Source organism: Lampris incognitus, chromosome 17 (assembly GCF_029633865.1).
Source record: "Lampris incognitus isolate fLamInc1 chromosome 17, fLamInc1.hap2, whole genome shotgun sequence".
NCBI classification, from domain to species: Eukaryota; Metazoa; Chordata; class Actinopteri; order Lampriformes; family Lampridae; genus Lampris; species Lampris incognitus.
This window is the reverse complement of record NC_079227.1, coordinates 36178520-36195698: the sequence shown is the minus strand read 5'-3', so window position 1 is coordinate 36195698 and position 17179 is coordinate 36178520. Positions and strand designations below refer to the sequence as shown.

The window sequence follows — 17179 nt, the reverse complement described above, 5'->3', positions numbered from 1 at the left end:
AGTTAATTAGCTAGCCTATCTATGCCCTGGCTGAACTTGCAGCAGGTAAAGGGCTCGGTGGCTGGTTCGAGGGTACTTCAGTAGCACGTAGCATTGGTTAATTTGGTTTGCTAATGGTTTTGTGTACGTGCAATCAGCATTGATGAGTATTGTAGTTGATTGACGAAATAAAGTCCAACACAAGGCTGCCTTTAAATGAACATGTGGTTTGTCTGAATTTTGTGTAAAACAGAAAATATTTGAAAAATGAAGTGCATGATGTTCAAGGCACTAGATAACAATCTGAGTGGAATTCTTTTTTGATTAAAAATAAATAACAACCAAAACATCATAATGGAATGAATTATACAGCGTGGGCAGCAGGAAGTAAACTTTGATCAAACTGAATAATTATAATATTAAAATAATTCCACATAAATTGGTTAAAGTGTTCCCAGCAGGCTTTGACTGAACTGAATGGAAAAATGTCATCATGTTCCCCTTCTCTTTTCTTTAAAGGGATAGTTCAGGTTTTTGGAAGTGGGGTTGCATGAGGTACTTATCAATAGTCAGTGAGGAATGGGACACAGACAAAACCCTCCCATGCTTTTGAACACACCCTGACCATTCTTGCTTGCCATTTTTTTACAAGTTTCCCCTTTCTCCTCTTTTCACATCTCTCCTCTTCGTGTGATTGCTTCAAGACCTTTTTTCTGTATGTAAGGAAATAAAAATTTTCAATATGTGATTAAAAAAAAAATATCAGCTTGGCCGATAAAAATATGCCGATAACGATGATATGAAAAATGACGAATATCTACGCCCATAATCGGGCAGGCCCATAATCGGTCGATCCCTAATGTAAACCACTGTATCGTCCATAAACTCCTCTGTGCTGGTGGTGTGGGATGTGTTCCACCATTAGAAACGTAGCTTAACCGAGAGAACGAGGATGTGTTTTTTTTTTTTTAACAGCATCTTTAGAGCAGATTAGATTATTAGAAACCCTGCTAGCCCGTAGTTTTTTAGTTTTGTCGACCGCCAACTGACGTCACGATACATCACTTGGCAACTGGAAAAAAGCTCTAGTTCACTGCCAGCCCAGAGATGCAGGAGCAACTGCAGGTATTTTCATGTGCTATCCCTTTTGCAGGTAGACAGGGATGAGGATTGAAAATTGGCGAATTTTCCCTTTAATTAATTGAACATACTTTGGAAAAAGGGGTATTGCCTTTTTGCATTACAAAGTTATAAAATTCTCTGTTTTGTTTTTTTTGGGGGGGGGGGATTTCCCCCCCTTTTTTCTCCCCAGTCATACCCGGCCAATAACTCCACTCTTGCAAGCCATCCCAGTCGCTGCTCCACACCCCCCCACCCCTTGCCAATCCGGGGAGGGCTGCAGACTACCACATGCCTCCTCCGATACATGTGGAGTCGCCAGCTGCTTCTTTTCACCTGACAGTGAGGAGTTTCACCAGGGGGACGTAGCACGTGGGAGGATCACACTACTTCCCCAGTTCCCCTCCCCTCCGAACAGGCGCCCCGACTGACCAGAGAAGGTGCTAGCGCAACGACCTGGACACATACCCACATTCGGCTTCTCACCCACAGACACGGCCAATTGTGTCTGTAGGGACGCCCGACCAAGCCGGAGGTAACCAGCGATCCCCGTATTGCTAGGCAACGGAATAGACCGCCAAGCCACCCGGACACCCCGAAATTCTCTGTTTTTTACTATATTTGCAGACACAGTCTAACAGTATCTAGTTTGGAGGGTAATTTTTTTGCTTGGGTCATTGTTAAGCCTTATGACATCTTCCATGTTTTTTTCTTTTTTTAAGGTTTCCTTCACGTTATAATATATAATGTAATCCCCATATTCCTTTATGTATAGCGTTCAACCCCCTGTTCAACTTAGAAACACAGTCTGTTTTAATTTAAATTGACCTTCCTGTCCATGTCCTCTCTAGGTTTTTGACATGGAGCTGGGTGAGGAGTTCTACCTCCCTCAGAACAAGAAGGAGAGTCGACAGATCGCCCAGGAGCTGTCAGACCTGATCATCTACTGCCAGGCCGTCAAGTTCCCCGGTACGGTGGTCTGCATTCACCGCTCCACCTTTGTCTGTTGTACCCCTGTTTTTTTTCTCTCTATCTCTCACAATCACACAAACTCTTAACTTCTCCCTCTCTCTTCCTCTCTCTCTGTGACATCTTTCTCCTGTTTAAGTGTTGCATGTTTGGGGCGTCCAGGTGGCGTGGCAGTCTGTTATGTTGCCTACCAACCTGGGCTTCCCAGTTCGAATCCCTGTGTTACCTCCCGCTTGGTCAGGCGTCCCTACAGACACAATTGGCCATGTTTGCGGGTGGGAAGCCGGATGTGGGTATGTGTCCTGGTCGCTGCACTAGTGCCTCCTCTGGTCGGTCGGGACGCCCGTTTGGGGGAACTGGGGGAATTAGCGTGATCCTCCCATGCGCTACACCCCCCTGGTGAAACTCCTCACTGTCAGGTGAAAAGAAGTGGCTGGCGACTCCACATGTATGGGAGGAGGCATGTGGTAGTCTGCAGCCCTCCCCGGATCAGCAGAGGGGGTTGGAGCAGCAACCGGGATGGCTCGGAAGAGTGGGGTAATTGGCCCAGTACAATTGGGGAGAAAAAGGATCCCCCCCCCCCAAAAAAAAGTGTTGCATGTTTTTCTCCCTCTATAGGTTCTCCTCTTCCCTTCACCTCCGGTGAGAGTCTCGTAACAAACCCTGTCCGTCAGTGTTTACTGTGCAGAGTGACGACTGGAAAGCGTGGAGTGACAGACGTGACAGAATAATTCAAAAAATCCAGTGCTGCAGAAGATGAGCTTCTCATGTGATGATGAGCATGACTTGATGACATGACATGCGTTTGTTGAGAGGTGCAGTCCGACGCCAGCTGTCCTCCCGCTGGCATGTCAGTCTACTGCTCATCACGCTCACCCACTACTCTTCACTGTCCACATCTCATCTCATGAAAACCTCGGGCAGTCCTCGTGATTTTTTCAGTGCTCGATATGTATAATGATTTTCCTTCTTCTCACAGACTTTGACATCCCGACCCCCCAAAAAACATACACAGCCCACTGACAAACATAACCCCCTACCCCATGGGAAAGCAACCTCACACTGTTCATCCTGGGACTTGAGCGAGAGAAATTGTGTGGTCCAATATTCTGCATGAGGACGGTGTTTCTTGAAATCTGGGTCAGGACTCAAAAGGTCGGCGGCAGGGTATATTAAGATACCCGCCAAAACATATTCCATGGAAATTGGTTGTTTAAGCAGCTGAGGATGCTTGAGTCTGTGCTTCCCCTGCCCTTATAAAAGCGCTCATATTTCCACTTTGTTGAGAGCCATCCTGGATGTCCTTTATCGTTCCTTAAATATCATCCTCTCATCGACTCCTCTTCCCTCAAATACCCTCCTCTCTGCTTGTTTCCTCTTTTCCTAACATGACATCTGCCCTTATAAACCTGCTGATGTTTCCACTGCTGCGCCGCTTGTTTACTATTCCTAGAGACCTTGTCTTGGGGATGGGGGGCAGAGGGGGAGAGGGAGAGCGAGAAAGAGACAGAGGGGGAGAGAAAGTGAGCAAGAAAGAGACAGAGAGGGGGACAGAGAGCGGGGGAGAGAGAGGGATGGGGGGAGACTGAGGCAGGCGGGAGCAAGAGAGAGAGATGGGGGAGAGAGCAAGAAAGATAGGGGGAGGGAGAGCGAGACAGAGAGAGGGGGAGAGAGCAAGAAAGAAGGGAGAGAGCGAGAGAGACGGGGAGAGAGAGCGAGAAAGAGAGGGGGAGAGACAGCAAGAAATAGAGGAGGAGAGAGACTGGAGAGAATGAGAAAGAGGGGGAGAGCGCGAGAGAGGGGGTGGAGAGAGAGCGGGAGAGAGACGTGGAGGATGGAAGACTGAACAAGTGAGCTGGAGATGAGGAAGAGGAGGCAGATGTAGAAGTAAAGAGATGGCGGTAGAAGGAGTGGGGCAGTAGTAGAGAACAAAGTGAATCAAACCAGCAATTATAAGTTGACATGTAAACCAGGTTCTGATTAGCTCTGCCCACCCAGACTCAGGTCCCATGAGCAGGGCAGGACAACCAAGAAGCCATGAGCTGATGAAAGGAGAGGAGGAGGAGAAAGAGACTGAGGGAATGTTGCGTAGTGATTATTGTACCGTCTTCACCATGTGCTGCGCAGACCATTGACCCAACTTCTACGTATGTGTGTGTGTGTTTGTGTGTGTGTGTGGGAACCCAGGCTTGTCCACGCTGTCTCCAGCAGGCTCGGGCAGGGGAAAGGACCGTGGAAAGAGCAGGAAGTCCATATTTGGCACTGCTCCCACCAGAAGTAGTGCACCAGGAGAGACTGTGACCCAGAGCCGCACCCCTGGGAAGGGTACGTAGGACTGTGCAATCGTGTGTGTTTGTTTAACTCTGCTTATGAGAGCGAGAGAGAGAGAGAGAGAGAGAGAGAGAGAGAGAGAGAGAGAGAGAGAGAGAGAGAGAGAGAGAGAGAATGTAGAAATTGTGGGGAAAGGAGGATGGATTTCCGGATGGATTTCTTGCAGTGTGGGAGAGAGGGGGAAGAAAGAGTGAATGGAAGCGTGTGTGTGTGTGTGTGTGTTTGGTAGAGAGCATGTGTCTGAAAGATTGTGAATGTATATTGTGTGTGTGGGAGGTAAAAGTGTGCATCTGAGGAGTGAGTGTGTGTGCATATTTTACATCCGTGTGTGTGCTCAGATGTAAGTGTCTTGATGCATGCTCAGTAATCCAGGTACGGAAGTCACAGAAAGTTGATCAGTTCATCTGGATACGTTTATTGGGAGAAACGTTTCATCACTCATCTAAGGGCCCTGACACACCAGCCCGATGGTCGGCCCATGTTGGGCCATCAGTGAGCGTCTGTGACCCTAGTTTTTGCGGTGTGTCCCTCACCGTCGGCACTAATCGGACCCCTGTCGGCAGCTTTTCTGTTGATTCAGCATGTTGACTCGGCGGAGCCCGTCAGTGAGAGAGATCACTCTGATTGGCTGTTCAGCTTAGCGAATCAGTGCAGAACCCACATGCTAGTTGGCCGTCGGCTGTAGTCTTTGCTACTTTTTGGCCCAGACGGCAGGTGACGTGAGGCAATGCAACAGTCGGCCTTTGTCGCCACTAGGTTTGGTGTGTCTGGGCCCAAACTGACACACTCATCGTTGTAATCACAGACAGCATTGTATGATGGCAACAGATGTAGTCTTAGGCCCCCCAAGGGGGGGGGGGCTAAGGGTACATCTAAGAGGGGCTACATCTGGGGGAGTCAAAGAGGCCATCTATGTGAAGAGGGAACGACCATCCCTGAACCGAGGAGGGCGCAAGAGTACATCTTTCACCATCTTGCAATGCTGTGATTGCAACTATTCCCAAATCCTCTCTGTGGATAGTACACATGGCCATTGTAACTCTAGTTAATGGTCACAGTAACTTGCATGTGAAACTGATCGTTGGTTCGGTCATTATGCCACTGTATTGTTTATAAGGGTGGGGATACCTGCAGTCAGTTGAGACTTAAGAGGTCACTTAGATGAGTGATGAAACATCCCTCCTGATAAACGTTGTGTCCAGATGAACCGATTCATCTTTCTGAGAAATAAATGTGAATGTGTACATTTAAACGGCAAAGGCGTCCATCAAATGGGACACTGCCCAGAGAGAAGATGCACTTAGACCTTGGCATGCCTGACCCCAAAGGGGAAAAAATAAAAGATATGTTCCACTTTTCAAATGCTAGCATTGTTTATCCTAGAGTTTAGCAGTAGCTAGTTGAGCTACTTATGCTGTTACTCCTGATACCATGAAGAACAATTAGATACAAAGCATATGGCGACCATTTGTGTGAACTGTCTAAATTCCTTATCGCATCCCTGACTTAAGGTGGCGCTGAGGGTCTACGACTGAGCTGGGAGGAGCAGCAGACATCTCCTGTCCTCAACGCCCCCACCTCTCTCAGTGCCATCATCCGCACACCCAAGTGCTACCACATCTCCTCTGTCAATGAGAACGCCGCCAAGCGTCTGTGTCGGCGCTACTCTCAGAAGCTGATCCAGCACACCGTGTGCCAGCTGCTGAGGACATACCCGGCTGCCACCAGGATCGACTCGGCGAACCCCAACCCGCTGCCGTTCTGGCTGCATGGCATTCAACTGGTGGCCCTCAACTACCAGACTGATGGTGAGGAAAGCTCAAATGCTAGCTGCTCCCAGCCTTTGTCCGGGTGGGACTGGGGTTGTCAAATGTTGCCAGAAGTAGTACCAATAAATGTTTCCTTCATGGACGGCAAGCGCACAAATTTCAAGATCCATCCCTCAATTTGACTGAACCTACTAAGAACCAATTCTTTCAATGAATTCTAGCCTTTAAAGCTGCCACAAACTGACCTGTTTTAGAGGCCAGGGGCCGTATTCATGAGGCATTTTACCTTAGCGCTGAGAGTATTCCTAAATGAGACTAAGAGTTCTGAGTTGAAACCGATTCAAGAGGCTGCTGAGACCAACTTTTACCATGGAAGGAATCGAGCGAAGAATTGGGTGAGTGAGGAATTGGGTGAAGTCTTAAGCTAAGAGGAGAGGGCAGAGTTGACCCCATTGCTATGGATGGTGTCGTGTTTCATGAGCGCACTCACTTCCTTTGCCAGCAGTGATTGGCTGACAGGGAACTGTGTTGGTGAATTCTCCCTAAAATACAACAAAACCTCCAAAGTTTGGCTTGGATGGGATCCCAAAACACTTTGGAAGCAATTCCAATGTCTATACAGGAGACTTTTAATAAGTGTTTGATTGGCTGAATCCACACAAAACATATAGTAATTTGGCAAACAGGATACGTACAATAAATTAAAAAAAGAAAAGAAAAATAGAGTCTGCACACTTGCTTAAATGTTCCTGATTAAGTTCATTCAATTGACACTTGGACCACAACAGGTCTTTGTCTAGACGTGAACAACATACAGCAGACTATACATCAGACTAACAATGCAATGGCAGTAGGCACAAACCCTTGTTGCCATAGTCAAATAATTTATTTTTAAAGAAAATGTTGATCTACTAATATACATTAAATACATACATGATTACATTAATGAAATCAAAAATAAAATGACTTGATCAAGTAGGCTTTATTTTTGTGCAATTACACATATACCTAAAATAGTTATCAAATAGATTGAAGGTTTTTAAACGCAGCCTTTTCATCAGCCTAAAATGAGGAATGACCATGGCTATTGAGAACAAGCCTGACATATCGCCATGCAAACATAAAGAGAAACCAAACTGGACACAAGACCAACTTTCACTTCTTTCACAACATGTCCATGAAAGGAAAGACATAACAGGTAAATTTGGACCTGTGATCACCCTCCGGTCTAACATCATTAGCTGTTAATGGCAGCAGCCATCTCTGGGTCTGTTATGATTTGGTCTTAGTGACTTTGGAGTTCTCCTAACTACAGCTAACGTTTCACGGATTTAAGAGCTAATTCTGGAGTTAAAATTCTTCATGAATGACTCTTGGCTAAAAAAAAAATGTAGGAGTCTTAGAATGAAGAGTGACATGCCCATTATTTGTGGGGTTTACTTCTAAATCGGCCAGTTGGGAGCTACTTTTAGCTTTAAGATGTTTGATTAATACAGCCCCTGATCATTTTTAAGAATACTGTTCTATTCTAATGAAGCCTTTTTAATTGAAGTTAGCAAGAGCTGGCTATAGTTTGAAAACATCCTGCAAGACCCCCCCCACACACACACACACTTCTGCCTAACTGTGTTTTAACCAAACGTGAAGCGAAATCTAGCTTCGCTGTCCTCGTGCCAGTTTGATTGCTTGCCTGAAAAACGAACAAGCGAATGTCATGCCACATCACAGCAAGCATTTTGGATTACACCAATGCTGCTAACAACTTTGCTAGACCCAACAGAAGACAGCTAAGTTATAGTGATGGGAATTCCGGCTCTTTTTAGTGAGCCACGTCATTTGGCTCAGCTCAGCAATAAGAGCCAAATGATAATAATGATAACTTTATTTATATAGCACATTTCTTAACCATGTTACAAAGTGCTTTACAAAAGAAATAAAATCAGACAAGGCAAAAATGAGAATAATACCAAAGGACATGCGCAAAGAGGAGGTATCAATAATACATTAATAAGACCAATTAAATAGGAATAAAAATAAAAACTATAAATAAATTTTAAAAAATTCCAAACGTTTTCACAAAGAGAACATTTTTAAGTAGAGATTTAAAATAAGCTGGAGACTTGGTGTGTTTGAGTTCAGTAGGAAGAGAGTATCATAGTGTGGAGTCTCGAACAGCAAAAGCCCGATCAGCCTTTGTAACAAACCATGATCTGGGAATAACCAGCAGGGCTCCATCTGTGGATCTTAATGATCAAGAGGGTGCATACCAGGTCAATAAATCAGAGATGTATTTAGGAGCAATACTGTTTATGGCCTTAAAAGTGAGCAATAAAATTTTGAAATCACTTCGAAATCTAACAGGGAGCCAGTGTCACAAGGCAAGCACAGGGATGATGTGATTATGCCTCTTTGTCCCAGTAATTAGTTGAGTTGCAGCGTTTTATACCAGCTGCAGATGGTGGAGGGAGCCCTGGCTGATACTTGATTAAAATGTGTTGCAATAAAGCCGAGAATAGATAAAAGCATGTAGAACTTTTTGTAGATAAGCAGCTGATAAAAATGACCTAATTTTAGAGATTATCTTGAGCTGGAAAAAACATGACTGAACAACATTTTTTGATTTGATTATTAGTATCGAATATTACCCTTAGATTCCTAGCAGCCTACTTAAGACTATTTGACAGACCACCAAGATTTGTAACAAAAGGATTGATGGAATTCGGGGGACTGAACAGAATGACCTCAGACTCATCATCATTAAATTTAAGAAAATTTTCGGACATCCAGGATTTAATATCAGAAAGGCAAGTTGTGAGCTCTGCAGGCGGAGTTGAGCACAGGGTGGAGACTCAGGATTCTGCTGAAACGCCCTGCTCCATGGGCCAGTTTGGAAATAGGACTGGAAATAAAAACGGACTTTCCTCAAGTACTTAAAAAGCTAAAAAGGTAATTAAAATCCTTTGTGGTTAGTTCAGACTGCTGACGAGCTGCATCGTGTGTCCCCACATGAACGAACACTTGATTGACAGAGGACATAAGTTATCTTGCAATCTTATCTCATGATCATGGCTCAGTGACAGAGTCAGTACTTATTGACAAGTACAGACCAATGGAGACATCACCTTGCAAAGGGTCTCCTGATTGGCTGATAAGAAGTGGGTACAGAGAACAATTTCTGTCTCCATTTACAGTGCCTAGGGCAGTCACAGAGAGCTATATCTTATGTAGGAGGCACGATCTGAAAGGGATTGGAGACTGCAAGGTGGTGACAGGGGAGAGCGTAGCTAGGCAGCATCAGATGGTGGTCTGTAGGATGACTCCGGAGACCAAGAACAGGAAGAGAGTGAAGGCAGAGCCAAGGATCAAATGGTGGAAGTTGAAGAAGGAAGACTTTTGTGTGGAGTTGAGGGGGGAGTTAAAACAGACACTGGGTGGTAGTAAAGAGTTGCCGGATGGCTGGACAACCACTGTAGAAATAGTGAGGGAGACAGCTAGGAAGGTACTTGGTGTGTCATCAGGGCAGAGGAAAGAAGACAAAGAGACTTGGTGGTGGAATGAGGAAGTACAGCAAAGTATACAGAGGAAGAGGTTGGCAAAGAAGAAGTGGGATAGGCAGAGAGATGAAGAAAGTAGACAGGAGTACAAGGAGATGCAGCCTAAAGCGAAGAGAGAGGTGGCAAAGGCAAAGGAAAAGGCGTATGGTGAGTTGTATGACAGATTAGACACAAAAGACGGAGAAAAGGACTTGTACCGATTGAATGGACAGAGGGACCAAGCTGGGAAGGATGTGCAGCAGGTTAGGGCAATCAAGGACAGAGATGGAAATGCGCTGACAAGTAAGCAGAGTGTGTTGAGAAGGTGGAAGGAGTTCTTTGAGGGGCTGATGAATGAAGAAAATGAGAGAGAGGAGGTTGGATGATGTGGGGATAGGGAATCAGGAAGTGCGGTGGATTAGCAAGGAGGAAGTGAGGGCAGCTATGAAGAGGTTGAAGAGTGGAAAGGCAGTTGGTTCTGAGGACATACCTGTGGAGGCATGGAGATGTTTAGGAGAGATGGCAGTGGAGTTTTTAACTAGATTGTTTAACAGAATCTTGGAAAGTGAGAGGATACCTGAGGAGTGGAGAAGAAGCATACTGGTACCGACTTTCAAGAATAAGAGCGATGTGCGTAACTGTAGCAACTACAGAGGCATAAAGTTGTTCAGCCACAGCATGAAGATCTGGGAAAGAGTAATAGAAGCTAGGTTAAGAGGAGAGGTGACGATCAGCGAGCAGCAGTATGGTTTCATGCCACGAAAGAGCACCACAGATGTGATGTTTGCTTTGAGAATGTTGATGGAGAAGTATAGAGAAGGCCAGAAGGAGTTACATTGTGTCTTTGTAGATTTAGAGAGAGGAGGTGTGGTATTGTATGAGGAAGTCAGGAGTTGCGGTGAAGTATGTAGGAGTGGTGCAGGATATGTATGAAGGAAGTGTGACAGTGGTGAGGTGTGTGGTTGGAATGACAGATGGGTTCAAGGTGGAGGTGGGATTACATCAAGGATCGGCTCTGAGCCCTTTCTTGTTTGCAATAGTGATGGACAGATTGATGGACAAGATCAGGTAGGAGTCTCCGCAGACTATGGTGTTTGCGGACGACATTGTGATCTGTAGTGAGAGTAGGTTGCAGGTGGAGCCTGGAGAGGTGGAGGTATGCACTGGAGAGAAGAGGAGTGAAGGTCAGTGGGAAGAAGACAGAATACATATGCGTGAATGAGAGGGAGGACAGTGGAATGGTGAGGATGCAAGGAGTAGAGGTGGCGAAAGTGGATGAGCTTAAATACTTGGGGTCAAAAGTCATAGGGATTGCAGGAGAGAGGTGAAGAAGAGAGTGTAGGCAGGGGGCAGTGGGTGGAGAAGAGTGTCAGGAGTGATTTGTGACAGAAGGGTATCAGCAAGAGTTAAAGGGAAGGTTTACAAGATGGTTGTGGGACCAGCTATGTTATATGGTTTGGAGAAAGTGGCACTAATGAAAAGACAGGAGGTGGAGTTGGAGGTGGCAGAGTTGAAGATGCTAAGATTTTCATTGGGAATGAAGAAGGACAGGATTAGGAAGGAGTATATTAGAGGGACAGCTCAGGTTGGACGGTTTGGAGACAAAGCAAGAGAGGCAAGATTGAGATGGTTTGGACATGTGTGGAGGAGAGATGCTGGGTATATTGGGAGAAGGATGCTGAACATGGAGCTGCCAGGGAAGAGGAGAAGAGGAAGGCCAAAGAGGAGGTTTATGGATGTGGTGAGGGAGGACATGCAGGTGATTGGTGTGTCTGTCGGAATGAGAAAGAGTTTGATGAAACGTGAGGTCAATTAAAATCGTTGATAGCCACTATAGTACAATATAGTCTAAATTATTGACCCTTTTTGATTTTCATGCACAGCTTTGTCTAATGCAGTCATTCATTTGATTCCCTACAAATCCATATTTAAATATTTATTCGTACTAAGGAATGACTTAAAGTCGTCTGCATTGCTGCTGCAGTCTTATTTCGTTCATGCTAAATCCATTCATTTGGGGACAAAGTGATTCAGGCTTTGCTATCAGAAGCGCTGGTTGCCGATGTTTGTCAAAGCTAGAAACGTTTTATTTCAAAAATGACCAGAAGCAACATCAAAAGAAAATTGCCCTGCCGCAAGAGGGATGATCCTGGCAGTGAGAATGACTCACTTATTTTAAGAAAATTACTTTCAGCGACCCAGGTTCAGTTGTGATAAATAGTGTGTTTTATTTTTTCTTTCCCGTTTTCAGATAGGCGCGGTTTAAAGTTTTTGTTTCATTTTTTATCCGCAGGATAACTTAGCCATTGAAGGCTCTAATACAGGCTGATATGTTCATCATGGCCTGGTTTATGGGTTTGAGAATCCACAGACAGTGGGTTAAGTTGCGTGTAACAAAACCTCACATTTATTGTCAGGTTTTCGTTTTCACATCCATTTATCTATCACAACCTTCCTCGGCCTTTTATTTTTTTCTTCACTTCATCATCCCCGCCCATCTCCGTGGCATAAAACCACTTAATTCCAAACAATTCTTCCGCTTCCAGTGTGGTAAGATGGCGACGCGAATTCACATTCGCAGCGGCCTGCTGCTTGGTCTGCTGCGCTGTCGGCCGTGCCCGGAGCTGCACCCAAGGAGGTAAAACCGAGGGCGGTTTGAGAAGACGCGGAAGCGGGGCAGGCTAAGCTAACTGCTAACACCCTCAGACCGGCAGTTCTGACAACACCGAGGGTGGTCTGGCGGCGGCCTCGTCTGGCGTTGACTGTGGTGTTTTTGACATCGTTGTGTGGAGTGCAGGGAGGTGTGTCAAGGGTGTCTGGCTGGGAGAGCTGGTGCTGGATCAGCCTGGAGGGCTTGGTCTACTTCGTCCAGTTGCCACAGGGACCCCAGCCCCTGCTTGGAGCTGCGCCCGAGCTAGAGGGAGCATGGAGGGCGGTCTGACAGGGCGCATAATCGGAGCAGGCTAGGCTAACTGCTAGCGCCCATGCAAACCAGTGGTTCTGACAGTCATCCTGGCTGTGGTTCGTACCCTTGGACAGTAATTTTTTTTTATTTTATTTTTTAGTTTGGATACATGTGTTCATTTGAATGTGTGTGTTCTTGTAGTTATGAGTGTTTTTTGTCTTTGTGTTGCACTGCTGTGGGCTGGGGGAAACAGCATTTCGTTTCACTTCATGTGTGCAGGTACATGAGGTGAAATGACAAATAGTGTTCCTGATTCCTAATTAGAAATTCCACTTACATAGCAGGTCTTTTTTGAAATGGAAAGTGACGGAGGCACACTGAATAATGTGTGTGCCCTGTTCCTTAAGCTTCAAACAGCCACTTACCTCAAATAATGAACAAACAATGAGCGAAGAGGCGCACTGAATTATATCCGCTAGCAAGGGACGCTCTCGCTCGTATGTGAACCATCTGTTCGATTTTTGTTTCTTAATACAGACTGCTAGAAGGCACTTAATGTGATATGGTTTTTCCACTGGCCAGAGCCAATCCAGACCTCTTACCCAAACCAAGAGCCAAAGAGTTCGAGATAAAGTTCAGTAGAACAATACGTTTCTTTCTCAGGGGAATTGTCCACACTGGCTCTATGAACTCTTAACAGATAAAAGTAGCTCATGTTTCCTGACAGAGGACATTACATCCAAATAACCCCCCCCCCACATCCCTTGTCTTTTTCTCTCGCTTCTTTCGTTCCCTTCGCTCTCCGGGTGGTTCATCCTTGCTCGTCTCTATCTAGTCCATCTTGTTCTCATTCGTAATTCCTGTCATTTGTTTCTTTTTTCAGGCATCAGGAACGTTTTATTTGTCATTTCGCCTCATGTACTTGCACACATGACATGAAACGAAACGCTGTTTCCCCCAGCCCACAGCAGTACAACACAAAGACACAAACACGCTCAAGAACTATAAGAACACATATTCAAACTAACACATATGTCCAAACTAAACAACAAAATCACTGTCCAAGGGAACGAACGCCAGCCAGGATGACTGTCGGAACCGCCGGTCTGCATGGGCTAACAGTTAGCTTAGCCTGTCCCGATTACGCGTCCTGTCAGACCACCCTCCATGTTTCCTCCTCGGGCGCAGCTCCAGGCAGGGGCGATGGTCGCTGTGGCAACCAGATGAAGCAGACCAAGCCCTCCCAGCCGATCTAGCGCCAACTCCCCCAGCCAGACACCCTCGACACACCTCCCCACACTCCACACAGCGACATCAAAAACACCACAGTCAATGTCTGGTGAAACTGCCACCAGACTACCCTCGGTGTTATTGGAACTGCCGGTCTGCATGGGCTAACAGTTAGCTTAGCCTGCCTGCCCCACTTCCTCGTCCTGTCAGACCACGCTTGGTGTTACCTCCTCGGGTGCAGCTCCGGGCAAGGCCGCGGTCCCTGGGCCCACAGTGCAGCAGACCAAGCTCTCGCAGCCGGTCCAGCGCCAGCTCTCCCAGCCAACAAACGAAGACAAAAACATAGACGTGGACAAACACACTACATTGACGGTACTGAGTGAGGCCTCCACAAATGCGAATTCGCGTCACCATCTTCCCAACCTGGAAGAGGATATGTTTTTTTTTTCTTCTTCTTCGTCGGTCCCTTTGTCTTTTAGTCCCCCATTTTCGCTCATTTCCCTTTCTCACTAACTAGCCCACGTTGTCTGTCGATCACTCCAACCCCCCCCCCCCGTCTTTCTGTCGCTTTATCTTTGTGTCTGTCTGTATCTTGACCTCTTTGCCGTCCTTATCAGCATCTCTGCTTTCCATCCTACCTGTCTGGGTCGTCTTCGTTGACACTCTGAACCAGTGACAGTTGGATGTTTGTGATAGCAGGCTCTCTGAAAGAGATAATACGTTGAATAACTTCTGCTGTCTCCTGCTCTGAATCTTTTTCATCTCCTCTCCTTTTCAGATCACTCCCTCTCGGGTTCTCTCATTTCCCACTAGCACTCCCTTTATCCCTCCTCTATCTCCCTTCTCCCCCTCTTTACCTCAGCTGCCTTGTTCTGTTATTTTGTGACTGTTTGTTCTTTAGTTTCTGTGCCAAAGCACTTTAAAGCGGTTTCTGAGAGCTGCTACGAAACTTAACTCTTTCCGAACCTTCATAATATTCGGTGGAAAAAGTCCACCACACACACAGCAGTGACCTGTTTAAGTAATGTCAATTTATAATTCATAATTTATATTTATAATATTTATATAATATTTATATAATCCACTACTACTACTTTCGGCTGCTCCCGTTAGTGGTTGCCATAGCATCTGTTTCCATTTCTTCCTGTATGTATTGTATTATATTTATATAATATATGACATAGATATATATTATATAATATATATATTTATATAATATATGTATATTATATTATTATAATTATAATGTATATTTGTATTTTATATTTATAATTATAATTTATATTTATAATGTATCACCCATTATCACAAATTTGCCTGAAGGGGTTTTACGATAACACAACAACCTGTCCTTAGACCCTCGCATCGGATAAGGAACAACTCCCTTAAAAAAAAAAATCTTTAACAGGGAGAAAACCTAGGAAGAAACCTCAGGGAGAGCAACAGAGGAGGATCTCTCTCCCAAGACGGACAACGTGCAATGATGTTGTGTTTACACAATTTACACAATACAACGTTGAAAGAGGATAACACAATTATAATGGACTTTTAAGATACATGAAGAATATGATGAGGAGGATGCCAGGCAGTTTCCAGACATCTCCTGAACAGCCCAGGACCTGAGCCACGTGACCACCATCACCATGTAGACCTGACAGGAGGACAGACTACACATGCACACAAGGGAGACTCACATCACACCATTCACACACACAGGAGAAGAGACAGGAGAAGACATCATTCAGAGAGAGAGAAAAGATGTATGAGAGAACAGTTTGCAATAGTCAGTAATCTATACGCTATAATCTCGTCAGCAGAGCAGTGGTTGGTTAATTCATTGAGACAGAAACTGACCCACCATGAAGTAAAGGTCATGAAGTACTCAGCCTAAATGCAACTAATTGTAGGTTAAGGCAAAAAGACGAGTTTTACGTTTGGATTTAAATGACTCAGCAGACTCTGATTGTCTGACGACAGCAGGCAGGTTATTGCACAAGAACGGAGCCTGACAGGAAAAGGCCCTGCCACCAGCTGACTTCTTCTTAACTTTGGGTACACACAAGTGAAGTCATTAGTCATTGCTGATGAAGTCAAAGTTTAGTTGTGAGTCTTTTTCATTTTTGTGAAGTCAAGTCTTAAGTAATCGTATTTGTGACTTGAGTCTGACTCGAGTCCAAGTCATGTGACTAGGGTCCACACTGCTGCCATTAATTATGGTGTCACTAAAGGCCATCCGTGGCTATGTGCCGGACTTGTAAATAACTGGGTGTTATCACTAACACGCTCCCCCCACTTCTTGTTTTCTAGACCTGCCCATGCACTTAAACACAGCATTGTTTGAGGCCAATGGCGGCTGTGGCTATGTGCTGAAGCCGGCGGTGCTGTGGGACCGTGGCTGTCCGCTCCAGCAGCAGTTCTGTCCTCTGGAGCGGGACGTGGAAAACATGAGCCCCGCTGTCTATTCCCTCACGGTAAGATAAAGACACGTCGCATGTTCTATTACTGAGCACCACACTTCCACATTTTCAAGAAAACAAATCATATTCCTCAGTCAACAGTAGAAACACTAAATCTCAACCAGGTCTTTGGACGCTGTCCTGTAGCTCACCCATGAGCTCCCTGTGGAGGGTGATCCATATGGGTTTCAGTAGAGGGTGGTGGTATGTTTTACACAACAGCTAATGCCTCTAATGTTGTGTTCCCACCAAACGCGAAGGGAATTGTCGCCTCGCTTCACGAGTGCAAGTTTGATCGCGGGATCTTTTGTTTTTTTATTTGCATTACTCCCGCAAGTTTGGCCTCACACACACACACACACACAGAAACCCATGCATATCCACACACACATATTTCAATGATGTGGTCAGAACTGCAGTAGAAATATGAGCAGACACACTGGAGTTGCATGCTCGAGCCTTCTATTAGGCCCATTAAGCAGTGTTTGGATGGCTTTATTGTGTCGAGAACTGCATGTGCTTTTTACTATTTGACAGATGCGGGGGCCACCCAGTAAATCCCATGTAAATGAATGAAGTGAATGAGAACAGGACCTCATAAAAGCTCCGCACCATAAACTGTTTCCACCAGCTTTTACAGTGGAAGCAGAGATTTAGTCCCTGGTCAGGCTCATCATTTCCTGCTGAATTGTGAGGTTAAAACTTCAGAACTGGATTTTATGAGTTAGCCTTCCTATCATCTACAGTTAGGCTGGCAGCGTTCCTCACGTGTCTCCATGGCTGTTCTTTGTGTTTTACGCTCTGCCTACTTTTATTTTTCTACTCTTTTTACATTCTCATGTAATTCAGAGTATATGTGATATTGGTGTAACTCGAGCTTTTGTGTGA

At 45.4% G+C, this 17179-nt stretch overlaps 1 protein-coding gene across 1 annotated transcript in view; it reads left to right on the top strand.

The window, feature by feature from the left end:
- The window catches only part of plce1 (phospholipase C, epsilon 1), a 157677-nt gene that overhangs the window by 125332 nt on the left and 15166 nt on the right, over positions 1 to 17179 (top strand). Inside the window, exons 29-32 of the mRNA XM_056296770.1 lie at positions 1950 to 2067; positions 4255 to 4392; positions 5910 to 6206; positions 16143 to 16306. Of these exons, the coding sequence (XP_056152745.1) occupies positions 1950 to 2067; positions 4255 to 4392; positions 5910 to 6206; positions 16143 to 16306 (717 nt within the window). The remainder of the gene's footprint in view (positions 1 to 1949; positions 2068 to 4254; positions 4393 to 5909; positions 6207 to 16142; positions 16307 to 17179) is intronic.